The following is a 16,532-nucleotide window of genomic DNA, read 5'->3' on the forward strand; positions in this document are numbered from 1 at the left end:
ACCAATGGGTTACGTCAAAGGGAGGCATTTAACATTCCAAAATACTTTTGAGCTTTTATGCTGAGAATCACACCCTTCTTGCACACAACTGTTATTATTATTATTTTTTAATCAAAGGAAAAACTGCCCAACTCATCAGAGGGGACTTATCCAGTCCATGTTACTATGGAATCTTATTTTAAAAAGATGATTCACGTTTCAGCTCCCTGTACTAAACAGTAAGACTTGCTCTTTACCTATTCTATATGCAATAGTTTGAACCTGTTAATCCCAAATTTCTAAACCCTCTGCCCCCTGACCCCTCCTAGGCAACCACAAGTGTGTTCTCAACGGCTGTGAATGTATTTCTGTCTGGTACGTAAAGTCGTTTGTGTTGTGGAGTCCACTTAGAAGTGAATTCATATGGTATTTGTCTTTCTCTTTCTGACTTACTTCACTTCACATTATGATCTCTGGGTTCATCGACGTTACTGCAAATGGCACTACTTCGTGCTTTTCTCTGGCTGCCAATTATTCTATTATACTGTATACACGCATCACATCTTCTTTACTGATTCATCTGTATCTGTTCATCAGACAACAGTTACGTTGTCTCCATGTCTTAGCTATTGTTAACAGTCCTATGGACATAAGGGTTCCTTGTATCTTTTTAAATGACAGTTCTGTTTGTGTATATACCCAGGAATGGGATTGCTGGATCACATGGCAACTCTTATTTTTGGTTTTTTGAGGCATCTCCATGTCATTTTCCATCGTGGCTTTGCCAATTTACATTCCCACGAACGCTGCAGGAGGTTTCCCTTTCCTCCACACCCCCTGCAGCGTTGGCTATTTGTAAACTTTTTCATGGTGGCCATTCTGACTGGTGTGAAGTGGTCCCTGGTTGTACTTTTGATTTGCATGTCTCTGATGATTGGCAATTTGGAGCATCTCTTCAATTCACACTGTTTCACGCTAATTTTCTATGTAAGTACATGTCTGTATATGCTTTGAAGGCACAGCCTTTGATTTTTCTATAATGCTGTGTAAAAAAAAAAAACAATAACCAATAAATATGGATTGAAATTTAAAAAAATATGTAACTTACATTTTTAAATGCAGTGTATCTGCCATTTCTGCACTACATTTTAACCCTTAAAATATTCTCTTTGATGACGTCCCTGGAGGTCCAGAGGTTAAGACTTCACTTTTCACTGCCGGGGGTGAGAGTTCAATCCCCTGCTCAGAAAGCTAAGATCCCACTAAGCTAAGATGCCTCAGGGCCAAGTAAGCAAAATATAAAACAGAAGCAATAAGGTAACAGAAGTCAATAAAGACTTTAAAAATGGTACACATCCAAAAATAGAAAAAGGTATTCTCTCTGATCCCGGTGTCCTCAAGGATTTATTTTCATAAAGGCCATGATCGAAAGTCCAATGTGTGAGGGGGAAAAAGAGAAAGAAAAATGGTCCACAGGCCAGAATGTGTACAGTCTTGGAGTGTTTCAGCCTCAAGGGTCCTTCAAGGTCACACTCCAATTGCCTTTTAGAGATTTTTCAACGATCTGCTCAAGACTAAGGACTAATTCTTTAAATACATCTGAGAGAGGAAGAAAAGGTACGCAGGAAGAAAGCAGGTATTTCTCTTACAGGTGTTGCTTAAAAATCATTTCTCCAATGGAATCATTGCCCAAAACTGAATTTCCGGCTCACCCCAATCAAGCAAATGTTGGAGGCTTTCAAATTCAATGCTACTCCTGGGACCTCATAAGTTTTTTTCTCACACTACACCATCTTCTACCCCAAGTCAAATACCAACCACATCTTTCTTTCAGTCCTGTCTTTTTTTTTTTATATCATGACTCAAAACATATTATTTTTTAAAATTTTTTTGGCTGTGCAGCATACAGAATCTTTGTTCCTCAATGAGGAAACTAAATTGGTGAACCCCTGCTCCATGCTGGGGGCACAGAATCTTAAACACTGGACCACGAGCGAAGTCTCACACGTTCCCTTTCACTTAGACTGATGTTTGTGTGTGTTTATCCCCATGAGGACAGAAACCACACTTTAATGAATGAAAATCGATCCGTCCTTCTTTTACTGTGTGCAAACCAAAAGGAAGAAAGTGCACACGGCAGAGAAACTGGTTTCTTTCTTTTAGAATGAGTCATCATCGGAGACTGTTTGCAAGGCAAACGTCCAGGAAACATCCAAGAAAAGGAGCACTGTTTAATGGAGGCCCTGGGTGATCAAATTAGCAGAAGTTCACGTGACACCCTAAAATCAGTTAACTGCAACGCATGGGCTTCCCTGGTGGCTCAGATGGTAAAGAATCCGCCTGCAATGTGGGAGATCTGGGTTCGATCCCGGGGTTGTGAAGATCCCCTGGAGGAGGGCATGGCAACCCTCTCCAGCATTCTCGTCTGGAGAATCCCATGGACAGAGGAGCCTGGAGGGCTGCAGTTTACGGGGTCGCAAAGAGTTGGACATGACTGAGTGACTAAGCATATACATGTGCTGTTTAAGATAATTAATGAATTTATGTATTTAATTTTGGCTGGGTCAAGTCTTAGTTGCAGAATGTGGGGTCTTTTGTTGAGGCGTGCGAGGATTTAGTTGCCCCATGGCATGTAGGATCTTAGTTCCTGGACCAGGGATTGAACCTGTGTCCCCTAAATCGGAATGTGGATTCCAAACCGCTGGACAGTCAGGGAAGACCCAACAGGTGCTTTTAGAATAGTCTTCTATCAAGCATGGCTGAACGCTGTGATTTCCAAAACAGACTGTGCATGCAAAAGTAACAAGGCAGCTTCTTTGAGGAAATTCTGAATCATTCATCAAGAGTTGGAGGAAATTCTCCATCATAACATAATCAATAATTTTGCGCATTTGAGATTGAACAAAGAAGTCTTTTCTACTGTAGCTTCTCATCACCCCTCAAATTCGTTGCCAACCCCTCACTGCCTTTATCTGCTGCAGAGTTTTACTTTTCTCTGTGACATCACGGACTCGATGGACATGAGTTTGAGCAAGATCCGGGAGCTGGTGATGGACAGGGAGGCCTGGCGTGCTGCAGTCCATGTGGTCACAAAAAGTCAGACACGCCTGAGCGACTGAACTGAAGCGACATCTATCTCATGACAGGTTCTTTATCCCACCCTAGAGGTTTCCCTATCTACTCTCCTCATGTGCTTCTATAAATCCCAGAAACAGAGCATTTACCCTCAACCTAACCTCCTCCTTATGTGCGGGGCAAATCAATGAATGCAGTGGGCATTTTCAGCCACCAGGAGGCAGAAGAGGAAAACCTAAGTCAATGAACATCCACGTGAAACCTGTTTTTTGTCCAAGGTCCTAGTACTTAATCAACACACCAGCAACAATGGAGAACAGACGACAGTTTCCCAGTGAGTATTAAAGGTACACAGAGCTACTGATGAAGATGACGAAAGACCTTCTGTTTGGCAGAGGGGAGGGGTAAGCATCTTTCTTTTTTTCCTTAATTGCATACCTTTTGGATCAGGGAGGGCTTGACAGATAGCGCAGTGTAAAGAACCCACCCGCCAATGGAGGAGACGAAATAGACGTGTTTGATCCCTGTGTTGGGAAGATCCCCTGGAGGAGGGCATGGCAATCCACTCCAGTATTCCTGCCTGGAGAATCCCCTGGATAGAGGAACCTGGCGGGCTACCGCCCATGGGGTCACAAAGAATGGGACACAACCAAGCGACTAACACTTCCTCTTTCTTTCCAGTATTCTTGCCTGGGAAATCCCAGGGACGGAGGAGCCTATAGCACATGGAGTCATGATGAGTTAAAGTTAACTGGGTGACTGAGTGCTTTGACTGGATCAAGGAAGGTTGACCTTCTACCCTGGTGCAGTATGTTCATCCTATATTACTGTGTCATCTAGACTCTAGTGGATACATGTTCCTCCACCCCCTACTCCATCTAGAACGACATCAGTGACCCCTGGAGACACACAGTCTGGAAGCCTCTTTGCAGACTGCACACCCACCATGGAGGGTCTTACTCTGAGGGCTTCCATCTTTTCATCCTCATCTGGCTTAGGGGTTGCGACTTGCTTTAGTTCAGTTGCTCAGTCGTGTCCGACTCTTTGCGACCCCACGGACTGCAGCACGCCCGGCCTCCCTGTCCATCACCAACTCCCCGACCTTGCTCCAACACAGGTCCATCAAGTCGGTGATGCCATCCAACCGCCTCATCCTCTGTCACCCCCTTCTCCTCCTGCCTTTGGTCTTGCCCAGCATCGGGAGTTGCGAGTGGTCTTACATAAAGTGTCTGGACACTCCCCGTTTTCTGAAACCTGCTGTATTTCTTCACTTTTGGTTGTCTTTCCCCTCAGGGCAATACCTCATATTCCCTCTATCCATTTAGCTTCTCCCATCACTGACTCGTGAAGACTTTCTCTCTTGAGGATGAGAAGGCAAGCTTTTCAAGGTGGAAATCTAACCAGAGGGAATCTGACAGGTGAGAGAAGAGAATGGACTTGGGAGGGAAGCATGAAGATCCCAGAAGGGAGAGATGGTGGTTTGCTTTTTTTTTTTCTTCTTTATAGATATGTTGATGAACTTTTGAGGCTTCCCAGGTGGCAGTGGGGGGAAAAGAATTCATCTGCTAATGCAGGAGACACAACATAATTACTGGGTAAAGAGATCACTGGGTTAGGAAGATCTCCTGGAGTAGCAAGTGGCAACCTATCCCAGTATTTTTTTTTCCCTCCCAGTCCAGTTAGTCTTTCCTGAAAAATTCAGTGGACAGAGAAGCCTGGAGGGCTACAATCCACGGGACTGCAAAGAGTTGAACTTGACTTAGCAACAGAGCGTGCAGGGGCATGCACACGCACACACACACAAACTTTTGACCTGATGAGGAAGATGTCTTGCATGAGAAACCCAAAAGAAAATCTGCAGAAAAAGAGAAAATCAAATAAAGAACAGAGATTTAGAGGAGGGAAATGGTCGAAGTACCAAACAGGAGGTGACGTCTTCAACTCTCTCAAGTGAAAGAGAAATGTACGTACCAGCTAAATAGGAAACTGACATTTTTCAGCAGATAAATATCCGGCATGTGCTAATAGAAGGAAACCAGTGAGTAGCCCAGATGGAAATTGCTTGTCTGCACGTGAAAAGTGAGCAGGTGTTTCTGATGTTCTGTGAATCCTTGAAAAGAGGCAGTTATATAAAACTATACGGGTGACATTTCATCAGACCACAAGATACTTGTCAGGTGAGAAATCTGATGAGGTCATTCTTTGGGTCAACGGTCTTAATTCCATGTACGGGTCAAAGACACTAAGAATGCAACTAAATGGGCTTCAGAGGTTAGACACTGGATGGGTGGACCAAGATCTATTGCAACAAGAGCCTGGCTTTTTCCAACATCATGGCTGGAGCCCATATCACATGAGCATGCATCACGGTGAATCATCAGTAGTGATTTTAAGGAAATTGCATCAGCAATCAAGGACCTGCTTTCAGGAATATAAAAATACACTGTAAGCCCAGCAGCATTATTAACATTTCCCAAGGAGTCCTAGATTAGATAATAAATTAGGTGCTCACTAGCTAAGAAAGGTTTGCGTGAGGCAGTTCTGATGAAAGAAAATATTCATTGTTTGAAAACCAAGTGTGGGGATCATCTCATTTATCTCCTATTACAAGCGCCTTATCCTTGTTTTTCAAAAGAATGATAAATGGAAATTTAGGTGGTATTGGATAGATACTACATTACGTTTTTGGCTAGTTGCAGGTTTTTTTCTTTTCTCCAGAGGCTCAACAGTGATGTTAATAAGATGTCCAAGGCTATTAATAACACTGGAAATTATTCGGTGACTGGACTTAATGGTCACTAGCATCACCGACTCAGTGGACATGAGCTTGACCAAACTCCGGGAGATGGTGAAGGACAAGGAAGCCTGGTGTGCTGGAGTCCATGGGGTAGCAGAGAGTCAATTGAGCGGCTGAACAACAGCAAACAATTCCTGGACTATGAAACCTCAGGTACACGAACCCACTGCATGGTTGTATGGTATGCACAATAACCTCCCAAGGGAGAGAGCGGAACCACCTTTCACAGAGATTCAGAAAGTGTTAGCTGGCTGTTCTCAGTGTCACATCACAGACAACCAATGCAGACAAAGTCCCACTTCATTTTTATCGCATGCCACTATGCTGCGTTCCTTCTGATCATCATTCATTTTTCAAAATTTCTCTGTGGGGGTAGGAAAACAGCATTTGTTACTCTGAAAAAAAAAGTAATATATGTATATATATTCTTTCTATAAAGAAAGCTGAGCACCGAAGAATTGATGCTTTTGCACTGTAGTGTTGGAGAAGACTCTTGAGAGTCCCTTGGACCGCAAGGAGGTCCAACCAGTCCGTCCTAAAGGAGATCAGTCCTGAATAATCATTGGAAGGACTGATGCTGAAACTCCAATCCTTTGGCCACATGATGTGAAGAGCTGACTCACTGGAAAAGACCCTGATGCTGGGAAAGATTGAGGGCAGGAGGAGAAGGGGACGACAGAGGATGAGATGGTTGGATGGCATCAACGGCTCCATGGACGTGAGTTTGAGTAAACTCCAGGAGCTGGTGACGGACAGGGAAGCCTGGAGTGCTGCAGTCCATGGGGTCGCAAAGAGTCGGACACGACTGAGCAAGTGAACTGAACTGAATAATCTCAAACAGTGCTCTTCCATCCCTTAGGCAGAAAAACAGCATTTTGGCATGTACGACTCTTTAAAAAAAAAAAGTTCAAATGATGATTTCTACGTTTTGGTAAAAAAAAATCCACTCCTGTCAAAAGCGTTAATACAGATGATCACCACAGCGCATGTTGAACCATTTCATTGAGTCATTAAAAAAAAAAAAAAACCTGCATGCCAATGGTTCGAAATATTTTCAGAGAATGATAATAGCAATTTTCCTTGCAAGCAAAGAAGTAAATGACCACCTCCCGGTTTTCCAAGCAAGAGGTCTGAGAAAGATTGACCGAGTCACGCTTGAATGAAATCTATCGCCCTGAACAAGCGGCCGAGCTGGCACAAGTTGGCGCCTTCAGATAAAGGGGGGTCTGTGGTACTGGGCTTCACGCGAACTCACTCGCGGAATGTAAATAGACTGTCTCGGGGATGCTAAATCGCTTCTTTCATTTCCTTGCCGGGCCTCTTGCAGCTTCTCGGTTACCCTCCCCAGGATTTGTTTCTTCTGACTCTCAGCAGCAGAAGGTAAACTTAAAATGGTTCAAATGAGGAAAGTTAGAAAAGGGAGCTTTTTTCTCTTTCTTTTTTAAAAAAAGGGGAAAAAAGAAAAAGAAAAGAAGGTGTGTGCAATTCCCACAAAATTGTTCCAGCTTTAAAAAAAAAAAAAAAAAAAACGGGCCAAACAGCTAAGAGATCACCGTGTAAAGCCTGCTTAATACCAGCTGGGCGTTAAAGAGGGGAGAGGCGATGATTCCTCTTGAAATCTAACCTTTTAAGTCACATCAGCGCCACGGTGAACGGGCAAGACAACGTTTTGCTATTCCTGCAAAGCGAGAGCTTTTTGCCCCAAACCAGCGGCAGCAGGAGCTGGTGAGGCTCCATACAGACCCCCACACTGCGCTCTTTGAAAGCGCTGCCAGGGGGCGTGCTGTGGTCCCGGCTTCCTCTGCCCACCTCGCCCTGAGAATGGACCTTTTGTGAGGGATCACGGAACACCACTTCCTGTCTCAAACACCAGTAGCCAAGGCAACTCCCCCAGAGGCTTCTGAAACAAACAAGCAAAAAAATACTCAGAGGGGCATGCGATCCGCGGTCTTCGAAATGAACGGAAATGACTCGAAAGATTTTGGCTCGGAGCACCCGTGTGAGAAAAGAAAGGGAAATAAAAATCACGAAACGAGAAGGCTCTAGACGCTTAGTGATGCTGTCTACCATCTCATCCTGTCGCCCACTTCTCCTCCCACCATCAGTCTTTCCCAGTGAGTCAGCTCTTCCCATCAGGCGGCCAAAGGATTGCAGTTTCAGCTTCCGCATCAGTCTTTCCAATGAACACCCAGGACTGATCTCCTTTAGGATAGACTGGTTGGATCTCCTTGCAGTCCAAGGGACTCTCAAGAGTCTTCTCCAAAACCACAGTTCAAAAGCATCAATTCTTTGGTGCCCAACCTTCTTTATGGTCCAACTTTCACATCCATGCATGACTGTTGGAGAAATCTAAATACCTTTGACTAGACGGACCTCTGTTGGCAAAGTAATGTCTCTGCTTTTTGATATGCTGACTAGTTTGGTCATAGCTTTTCTTCCAAGGAACACGTGTCTTTTAATTTCACGGCTGCAGTCACCATCTGCAGTGATTCTGGAGTCCAAGACAATAAGATAAATAAATAACGCCCGTCGCTGTTTCCATTTTAGAAACCTGAGATTTCAAGTGCTCTATGGATGTTCCAAGAGGGACAAGTGTGCAGACATCTTGCATTTTTCAATTAGAAAGTCACTTCAACAGCTGTCCCACTTCCCCGGGATCTTCTATATGTGAATGTTTCACTGGTGAATGAGACGAAACACTCACAAGAAAATTCAAACATCAAGTTGAAAATAAAATATTCTTGGTGATACTTGTGTATCTGCAGGAAACATTTTTGATGTTTTCTTGTTTGACACAATTCCATAAGTCCAGTTTTTTTGTTTGTTTGTTTGTTTTTTTACCATAACCATCTTATGACATACAGATTTCATTCTCAGGGCCACCCTGTTACAAATTCAATTTTCTGCACCATCTCAATGCTTTTCTTTTTCCTCTGTCTTGCTACCAGGCTTTTGCAGAATCTTAGTTCCCTGACCACGCATTGAACATGTACCCCTTGCAGTGGAATCTCAGAGTCTCAACCACTAGACCACCAGCGAAGCCCCCTGAATGCCTTTTTGCCTTGAAAATAAAATGCGGTTGCATAAACCATGGATATTATTCATGAACTGACCAAGAACAGGCAAAACCACAGAAGATAAGCCTCAAAATATTACCATCAAAATGCTATTTTTTTTTTTTTTCAACCATACTGTTGGTGAAAATGAATTTAAAACCAAAACAACAGACTGCTGCTCTTGAATTCCGATGCTCTTAGCCAAGGCCTTCTCACAGTAAATCGCAAAATTTACACTGAATGAAAAATCATCAAGTTACAGAATTCAAATAAGAGTATTTCAACACAGGAAAGTGCAACAGGCATGTGACCACCTATCGCCTCTCCTCTTCAAGATCGATTAGACACAGAATATCCATTAAGAGAGTAAGTGAAAGAGTTTCCAGCTCATGATCAACACAGCCACAAAATCACAAAAGCTCATATGTATGGTCCATTGTCCACCTTACCGAGTTATCACCTGTTACCAAACCCTTTATCAGACAGCACCCAACTGCGTTCACGCGACAAGCTTGTGTCAGCCAAGCCCAGAGAAGGAAAAGCACTTTGCATAACATCCCAAGTTCATTCCATGGCACAGGAGGCTGAATTGGTTAGAGGAGGGTTCAGGGAAACGAAACCACTGGATGAAAACATGAAAATTAAACGAAAGGAAAATGAATGGTGCTACTGGAAAGTCACGGAAGGAATGTATCTTGAAGCATGAAGTGAGTTTTGTAGCAGAAAATTCCTAGGCATTGGAGTAACGTCAGTGGAAGCAACAAACCCCACAAAACAAGACGCAAAATTTTGTCATGGACTCCCGTGTTGCTGATGGTCGAGGAGGATCCGAAGGAGTGAAGTCTCTGGGTGAAAATGTGAAAAGTAACAGAAACGAACAAAAAAGAAACGTGAAAGTTACGGAACAAATGTATCCTTGCATGATATAAAGAAAACTGATGGCACCACGTGAAAGTTAGGGAACAGATGCACCTTGGAGCGTGAAGTGAGGTTTGCAGCAGAAGTTCATAGGAGCTGCAATAACATGAGTGGAAGCAACGAGCCCCCCACCCCCCGACAGAAGAAGAAGCAGAACTTGCTCGGCCTCCACAGGCGCTCACTCACCCAGGATGCCCAGGCGGTAGTTGATGGTGATGACGATGACGTTGCCGTAGCTGGCCAGGATGCTGCCGTCGATCATGTTGCCCGTGCCCTCCATGTAGGACCCGCCGTGGATGTACACCATCACCGGCTTCTTGCTGTTCTGATCATGGATGTCTGCGAGAAAGAGCCAAGTAAGGGAAGAAAAAAAGAAGAAAAAAAAAATCACACTGATTAACCGAGACTGAACTGAAAGAGGTGAGTGACTTTCCCTAGTCTGGGGTGGGAATCCATGGCATGGCCCTTTCTTGAATTAGGGATACCTCGGTTAAGATGGTCAGAGGGCATCAGGGACTCGATGGACATGAATCTGAGCAAACTCTGGGAGGTGCGGAAGGACAGGGAGGCCTGGCGTGCTGCAGTCCACGGCGTCGCAGAGTCGGACACGACTGAGCGACTGAACAACATTTAAGATGGCTTCAGGATAAAGGTCGATGCTGTTATATTTTCTACTCAAAGAAATGATGTGGACGTTGGAATGAATTTGTATGCGTGGGTGTGTTTCCATATGTACCTATGACACTACATATTTAACCCCTGAGATGAATGAATCACTTCTTCCCTAGACGGTAGTCAAACACTAGAAGGGGATATGCTTTGAAGAAGCCCATGACGTCTGCTAGTGGTAAAGAATTTGTCTGCAATGCAGGAGACCCAGGTTTCATCCCCGGGTTGTCAAGAGCCCCTGGAGGAGGGAATGGCAACCCACTCCAGTATTCTTGCCTGGAGAATCCCATGGACACAGGAGCCGGGGTGGGCTACAATCCATAGACTCACAAAGAGTCCAGACACCAAAGAGTGACTAACACACATACATAGTATCTACTAAAACATATATTTTAATTATCTAAGCTAGTGCAAAGTCAGCTTCAAAATTATCACTTTTTGCCATAACTGCCCTCTTCAGTCAAAAGTGAGCTTAGAGATTCACTTTCGACCTAAAAATGAGAACATAATACTAGTGGTGAAACCTGAAGCTCTCCATATATTATGACAAGAAGAAAAAATGGTTAAAAATGATCAACAGAACAGAAACATGGAAAAACAAAGAAAGGTGCCCAAGGAAGTATCTTTTCTCTAAATGACTGTTTGCAACAAAATGCTAACTGAAGTGACCAAAAAAAAAGTGAAAGAGACGTGAGCTGAAATAAGATGGCACAAGACTGCAATCTCAAGATGAGATGGTTGCAATCCTGCTCATTTCCACATGGAATAAAAATTCCCATTGTGATCTATAACCAGAGTATCCTCAGTCATCATTTCTTTAACACTGATGTGAAAAGCCTCCTTTGCAATGGTCTGTGACAAGAGAAATTTGGACAGCATATGTCTGCTTTCTCAAAAGTTGTGGTCAGGTAACTTCTTTGGTGTTCACCGTCCCTTGAGCTTAAATGTAGTGTTTAAGAATCCTGCCTTGATTGTAATTCTTTCTGGGAACTTCTGTATGTATAAACAAATACAGGTGTGTCATTTAAATAGCTGCCTGTTATCAAATAGCAACCCACTCCAGTATTCTTGCCTGGAGAATCCCATGGATAGAGGAGCCTGGAAGGTCTACCGTCCATGGGGTCGCAGCCAGTCGGACATGACTGAGCCTGTGATGGATGCATGTTATGCAGAAAAAAAGCAAACATATCCATGTACGTGTATTTTCTTTTTTTTTTTTCTTAAAAACTTTCTTTTTTTTAGCCTAATTTATGGAGACATGTTTGAATGATCAGGAATGAATTTCAAGGAAATAAACCGACAGGTGGATGGAGGCTGCTCATAAAATGAATTATGAGCACCATCTGAAAACAGCCTCCTGGATGCTACCAGACACCCTCCAGGAGGCCAAAGAACGCTGTGGTCACAGTCAAGTACAGGAAAAAGTGTCAAGCTCCCCATCTGTCTGTAGATACTCAACCCACAGCAGACGAATACTATTTTCTCACGTAAACTTTAAGGAGGAAGTAAAAATCCTTTCTGAATCTTTCCCTCAATAGCGCTCAGCCGTGTCCGACTCTGCGTCCCCGTGGACCGTAGCCCGCCAGGCTCCTCCGTCCGTGGGATTCTCCAGGCAAGGATCCTGGAGTGGGTTGTCATGCCCTCCTCCGGAGCACCTTCCCGACCCAGGGACTGAACCTTCATCTCTTGCAATGGCAGGCATATTCTTCACCATGTAGCCCCCTGGGAGGCCCTCACTCATCATATGCGATGTGGAACTCTTTAACCAATCACTGTCCGTATACGGTGTGATATTTTACACCATCCACAAGTGTCTCTGGACACTGATTTGTTCTTTGAATTCTTATTTATGTTACCTTTCTTGGCTGCATTACGGGAAAGAAAAAAGTTGACATTTTTCCGACTGCTTTAAGGGATCCCCTCAGAAAAATGAATAAATAAATACGTTAGGTCAACGGCTTCCGAGACACACAGAAGAAGGTTCTTGTGAGCTTCGGGAAGGAATAATCAGATGTCATATTCATTCAACATTAGGGGAAAAATAACAGTTTCTTGGTATTTAAGGAAAAGGTGAAAGCGTTTTAATATAACAGGTAGCTGGCGGGATTGTGGAAACAGATGCCAGTGATAAAAAGAGAATAAGACGGTGAAAGGATACAAGGGTACAAGATGCAAATTACACCTGTGGTTGGTTGTGTAAGGATACGGATGAAATTACAGGTGGTCTGGGGCCGGGCAAGGACAGGGTAGCTGATGGCTCGGGGCAGCTGTCGTGGGGCCAAAGGCATCAGAGGAAACTTCTAAGGTGAATACTGAAAGCAAGGAGAACGCTGTGAACGCGGGTTCACGAAATATTAAATAACAGTCATATTGAGAGAACAGTGGGTGAGAAGGCAACCGTGGGAGAGCGATTCTCAGAGACCCGCTGATTTATGGAAGAAGCCTAAGAGGGTGGGAAAACCAACAAGTGATAAAAAGACGCTTTGAGGAAACTTTTGCTTCCCAGCAAGGATGGGTCTCGGGTCCACTTTAAATTGTGTTTCAGCTAGAGAACCACAGAACCATTGAGGGCGCTCATCCCTTTAAGTTAAATAGTCGTAAATCCACGCCAGTCTGCCCTGGGCTTTCTTGATAGTTTGGGGGGTAAAGAATCCTCTTGCCAATGGAATATATGAGGTTGGATCCCTGGGTCGGGAGGGGCCCCTGGAGAAGGAAATGGGAACCCACTCCAGTATTCTTGCCTGGACAGAATCCCATGGACAGAGGAGCCTGGCGGGCTACAGGCCATGGGGTCCCAAAGAGTCAGACACGATTGAGCTCCTAAACACACAGACGCAGACCAAATCTGCCCGAGCCTGCAAAGGCTGATTTTAAGCTCTTTGTTTCTTTTCTTCTAAACCATTTTTTTCCACTGAAGGAAGAAGATACCATGTGCTAACGATGGTTTAGATGCTGCGTTATCTCCCATCTTTAAAAAAGAAAAAACCATTCTACTTCTAGTGGGTAATCTGTCCAACAATTTGAGAGCCTTCAAAAAGGAACTCTCCATGGCAACTAAACATTTTTAGGAGGGGGAAAAAAAAAAGTTCTGAGAGCAGCCGTGGTGTGAAAACAGAGATGCAAAGATTTAGCTTTTCAGCCTTTTTTTTTTTTCAATTCTTTGCTATACCCTCTACCTTTTTTTTTCCTTTAAAGCTTCCAAAAGGCACTTCAGAGAGAAACAACAAATTCCCTTCAAGACACTTTTTCATGTCTTTTACTGTGAGCCAGAGAAGATGCTTTGAAAACCCTATTTTGGAATCAGTACATTTGGGGGAAACAATCGTAAAAACAAACAAAGATGGAAATGCGGGGCCCACCCAAAAAAAGTCCCACTGGGCTGTCTTTGGTGTCCACAGAAGACCCCAACAAGACCAAAGCCCCAAAATATAACATGAAATTACAAAATAACATTTGGAAGAAAGAAAAGAACGCATACATGCATGTTTTAAAATTTCACTTTATCTTCTTGTGATCAAGCCAAAAAAAAAAGAAAAACTTAGGAAAAAGAAAACGGTGAGCTTCCTTGTAAATGGTATTTTCTTACTCACTTCATATTGAGAAACATGGATATACATTCTTCCAGGGGCTTTACATCATCATTGTGATTAAAAATGATAGGAGTCCCCAAACAAGAAGAAAATAAGGAAGCCCACAGAATTGTACTCTCTTCAGATAAGGGGAGGAAAAACAGGTTGAAATGGAAAAAAAGGAAAAAAAAAGATATAAAATCATGCATCAAGATCGAGCTTTGTAAAAAACAAAAAATACCTTCATCTTCACCACGGTCATTACTGGTTATATCATCAGCGTTTTTCTTTGAGTTGGCTCCTGGGGTCATATTGAGAAGGAAAATAAAGGGGAAAAAAAAAGAGAATTCAAAAACAACAAGTTTGCAAAAAAATTCAGAAGAGAGATACTACGCAGTAAAAGAAAAAAAAAATGTCATACAAGAGGCTGAAATCTGTTACATTTGATTTCAAAAACATGAAATTGGGAGATGCAAAATGCATATAAACATAAATATGTCAAGAAGAACAAATTCAAAATGTTACTTGCAAAAAAAATTAGATACCCAGTGAAAATGCAGTTTGAGGATTAAAATGATACTACTGCAAAAAAAAAAAAAAAAAAGTAATGTGAGTTGTAAAAAAAAAGAAAAGAAAATTAGTTTTTAAAGGGTTTCCCAAATTTTAAAAAGAAATGCATATGAAATATTCCTCTAATTTCAACACATAATAATCTAGAAACATTTTTGAAATGTCAGTAATACACTGTGCTTAGGAAATTCTATAGATAAGAATCAACACATTAAACAGTAAACATGAAAGATGAATCAAAATATCTTAAAGTTGACATTAGTTTCATGCATAAGAACTTTAAAAAGCATACCATTCCTGATAAACATCAGTCACTAACTACAATTTATTTAAATCATGAATGCTCACTTGTCACTAGTAGCTAGAAAACAGTGCACATTATTGATTCCTTTGGTCTACTGTAAACTACCACTTTCAACAAGTGTTTCTGAAATCAAGACAAAACACTAAACATCATGTTTTTCTGTGTTTCGAATACTTAAATATTGCTTGAGGGTTATTGGTATTTGTTAAAAACAAAAAAAAGTAAGAAATAAATAAAGTCACCTACCTGGACAAAATGAAACCTAAGCAACCTTGAAATTTCCTTGTCAGCAAAATGAACAGAGAGGTTCCCTTAATGCCACCAAAAAACCCTCAAAAACAAACAAAAACCCAAAACAAAGCTCTCTGTATGCAGTGTGCCTTTTTGCTTTCTATATTTTTAAGATACAAGAAGCTAAAGCATTGAATATCACTGAATTATTCCATTCGCTCAACTGTCTTCTTTTTACAGACAGACCTGGCCCTCTAGGATGCATATGCTGGCTCTGGAAAATTTGAATGGCGGCAAACAGTGAAAAGTGGTCTTTACCCTCCTTCCTGGCTTCCCTGGTGTGTTGGAGGGTAAAGAACCTGCCCAACAATGTGGGAGACCCAGGTTTGATCCCTGGGTCGGGAACATCCCCTGGAGAAGGGAATAGCAACCTCCTCCAGTGTTTCTGCCTGGAGAATCCCATGGACAGAGGAGGCTGGTGGGCTACAGTCCATGGGGTCCCCCAGAGCTGGACACAACAGAGGCATTAACACTTGTCCTTTATGTTCCTTCCTGGATGTACCTGGTCACTATCACCCACAAGACGTGTAACAGAAAAAACAGCTACGGTTGTTCCGAACTCAGGGGGACAACATCATGTTTTGAAACCAAGATCTGAAGTTGCTGTTTTCGTCCCTCAAGAAGGGTTGAGTATTAGACATATCACATGGATTAAACAAGCAGAACTGGGAGGGAAGGTGGAAACCGGACCCCTTCTGCTTGCTGATTTTTTGAGATTCAAATACTCCCCACTGTAGACAATTTCAAGCTACCCACATAAAGTCACTGAGGAAAGCTGCAGACAACAGTGGCCCCCTTGAAACTCAAGCCTGTGAGCAGGCTTTCACCTTAACTACGTGAAGGTAGAATGGAGTCTTCTAGGAAATGTTCCAATGTTCATTGGAAGGACTGACGCTGAAGCTGAAACTCCGGTCCTTTGGCCACCTGAAGCGAAGAACTGACTCATTTGAAAAGACCCTGATGCTGGGAAAGATTGAGGGTGGGAGGGGAAGGGGACAACAGAGGATGAGATGGTTGGATGGCATCACCGACTCCATGGACATGAGTCTGAGTAAACTCTGGGAGTTGGTGATGGACAGAGAGGCCTGGTGTGCTGCAATATATGCGGTAGCAAAAAGTCGGGACACAACTGAGGGACTGAACTGATGACTCTGATGAGTCAACCTATTATAGCCATCAGCTTAACATGGAAGTCAATCCATGTCCAAGAATTCCCCTGCAATGAAATATCTTAAAACAAACTTAAATAAACAACTTCTTCAAAGAAGCCCCATTGTCTTCTGCATTGTTCTGTTCATAGTTTA

The 16,532-nt window shown here is 42.9% G+C and overlaps 1 protein-coding gene across 4 annotated transcripts in view; it reads right to left on the reverse strand.

Moving 5' to 3' along the window:
* NLGN4X (neuroligin 4 X-linked) overlaps window positions 1-16,532 on the reverse strand; it is a 375,796-nt gene that overhangs the window by 143,055 nt on the left and 216,209 nt on the right. For all 4 annotated transcript variants that reach the window (XM_065916280.1, XM_065916276.1, XM_065916277.1 and 1 more), the window contains one exon: window positions 10,012-10,164. In XM_065916280.1, the coding sequence (XP_065772352.1) occupies window positions 10,012-10,164 (153 nt within the window). The remainder of the gene's footprint in view (window positions 1-10,011; window positions 10,165-16,532) is intronic.

The sequence above is a fragment of the Muntiacus reevesi genome, chromosome X (genome assembly GCF_963930625.1).
Source record: "Muntiacus reevesi chromosome X, mMunRee1.1, whole genome shotgun sequence".
NCBI lineage: Eukaryota > Metazoa > Chordata > Mammalia > Artiodactyla > Cervidae > Muntiacus > Muntiacus reevesi.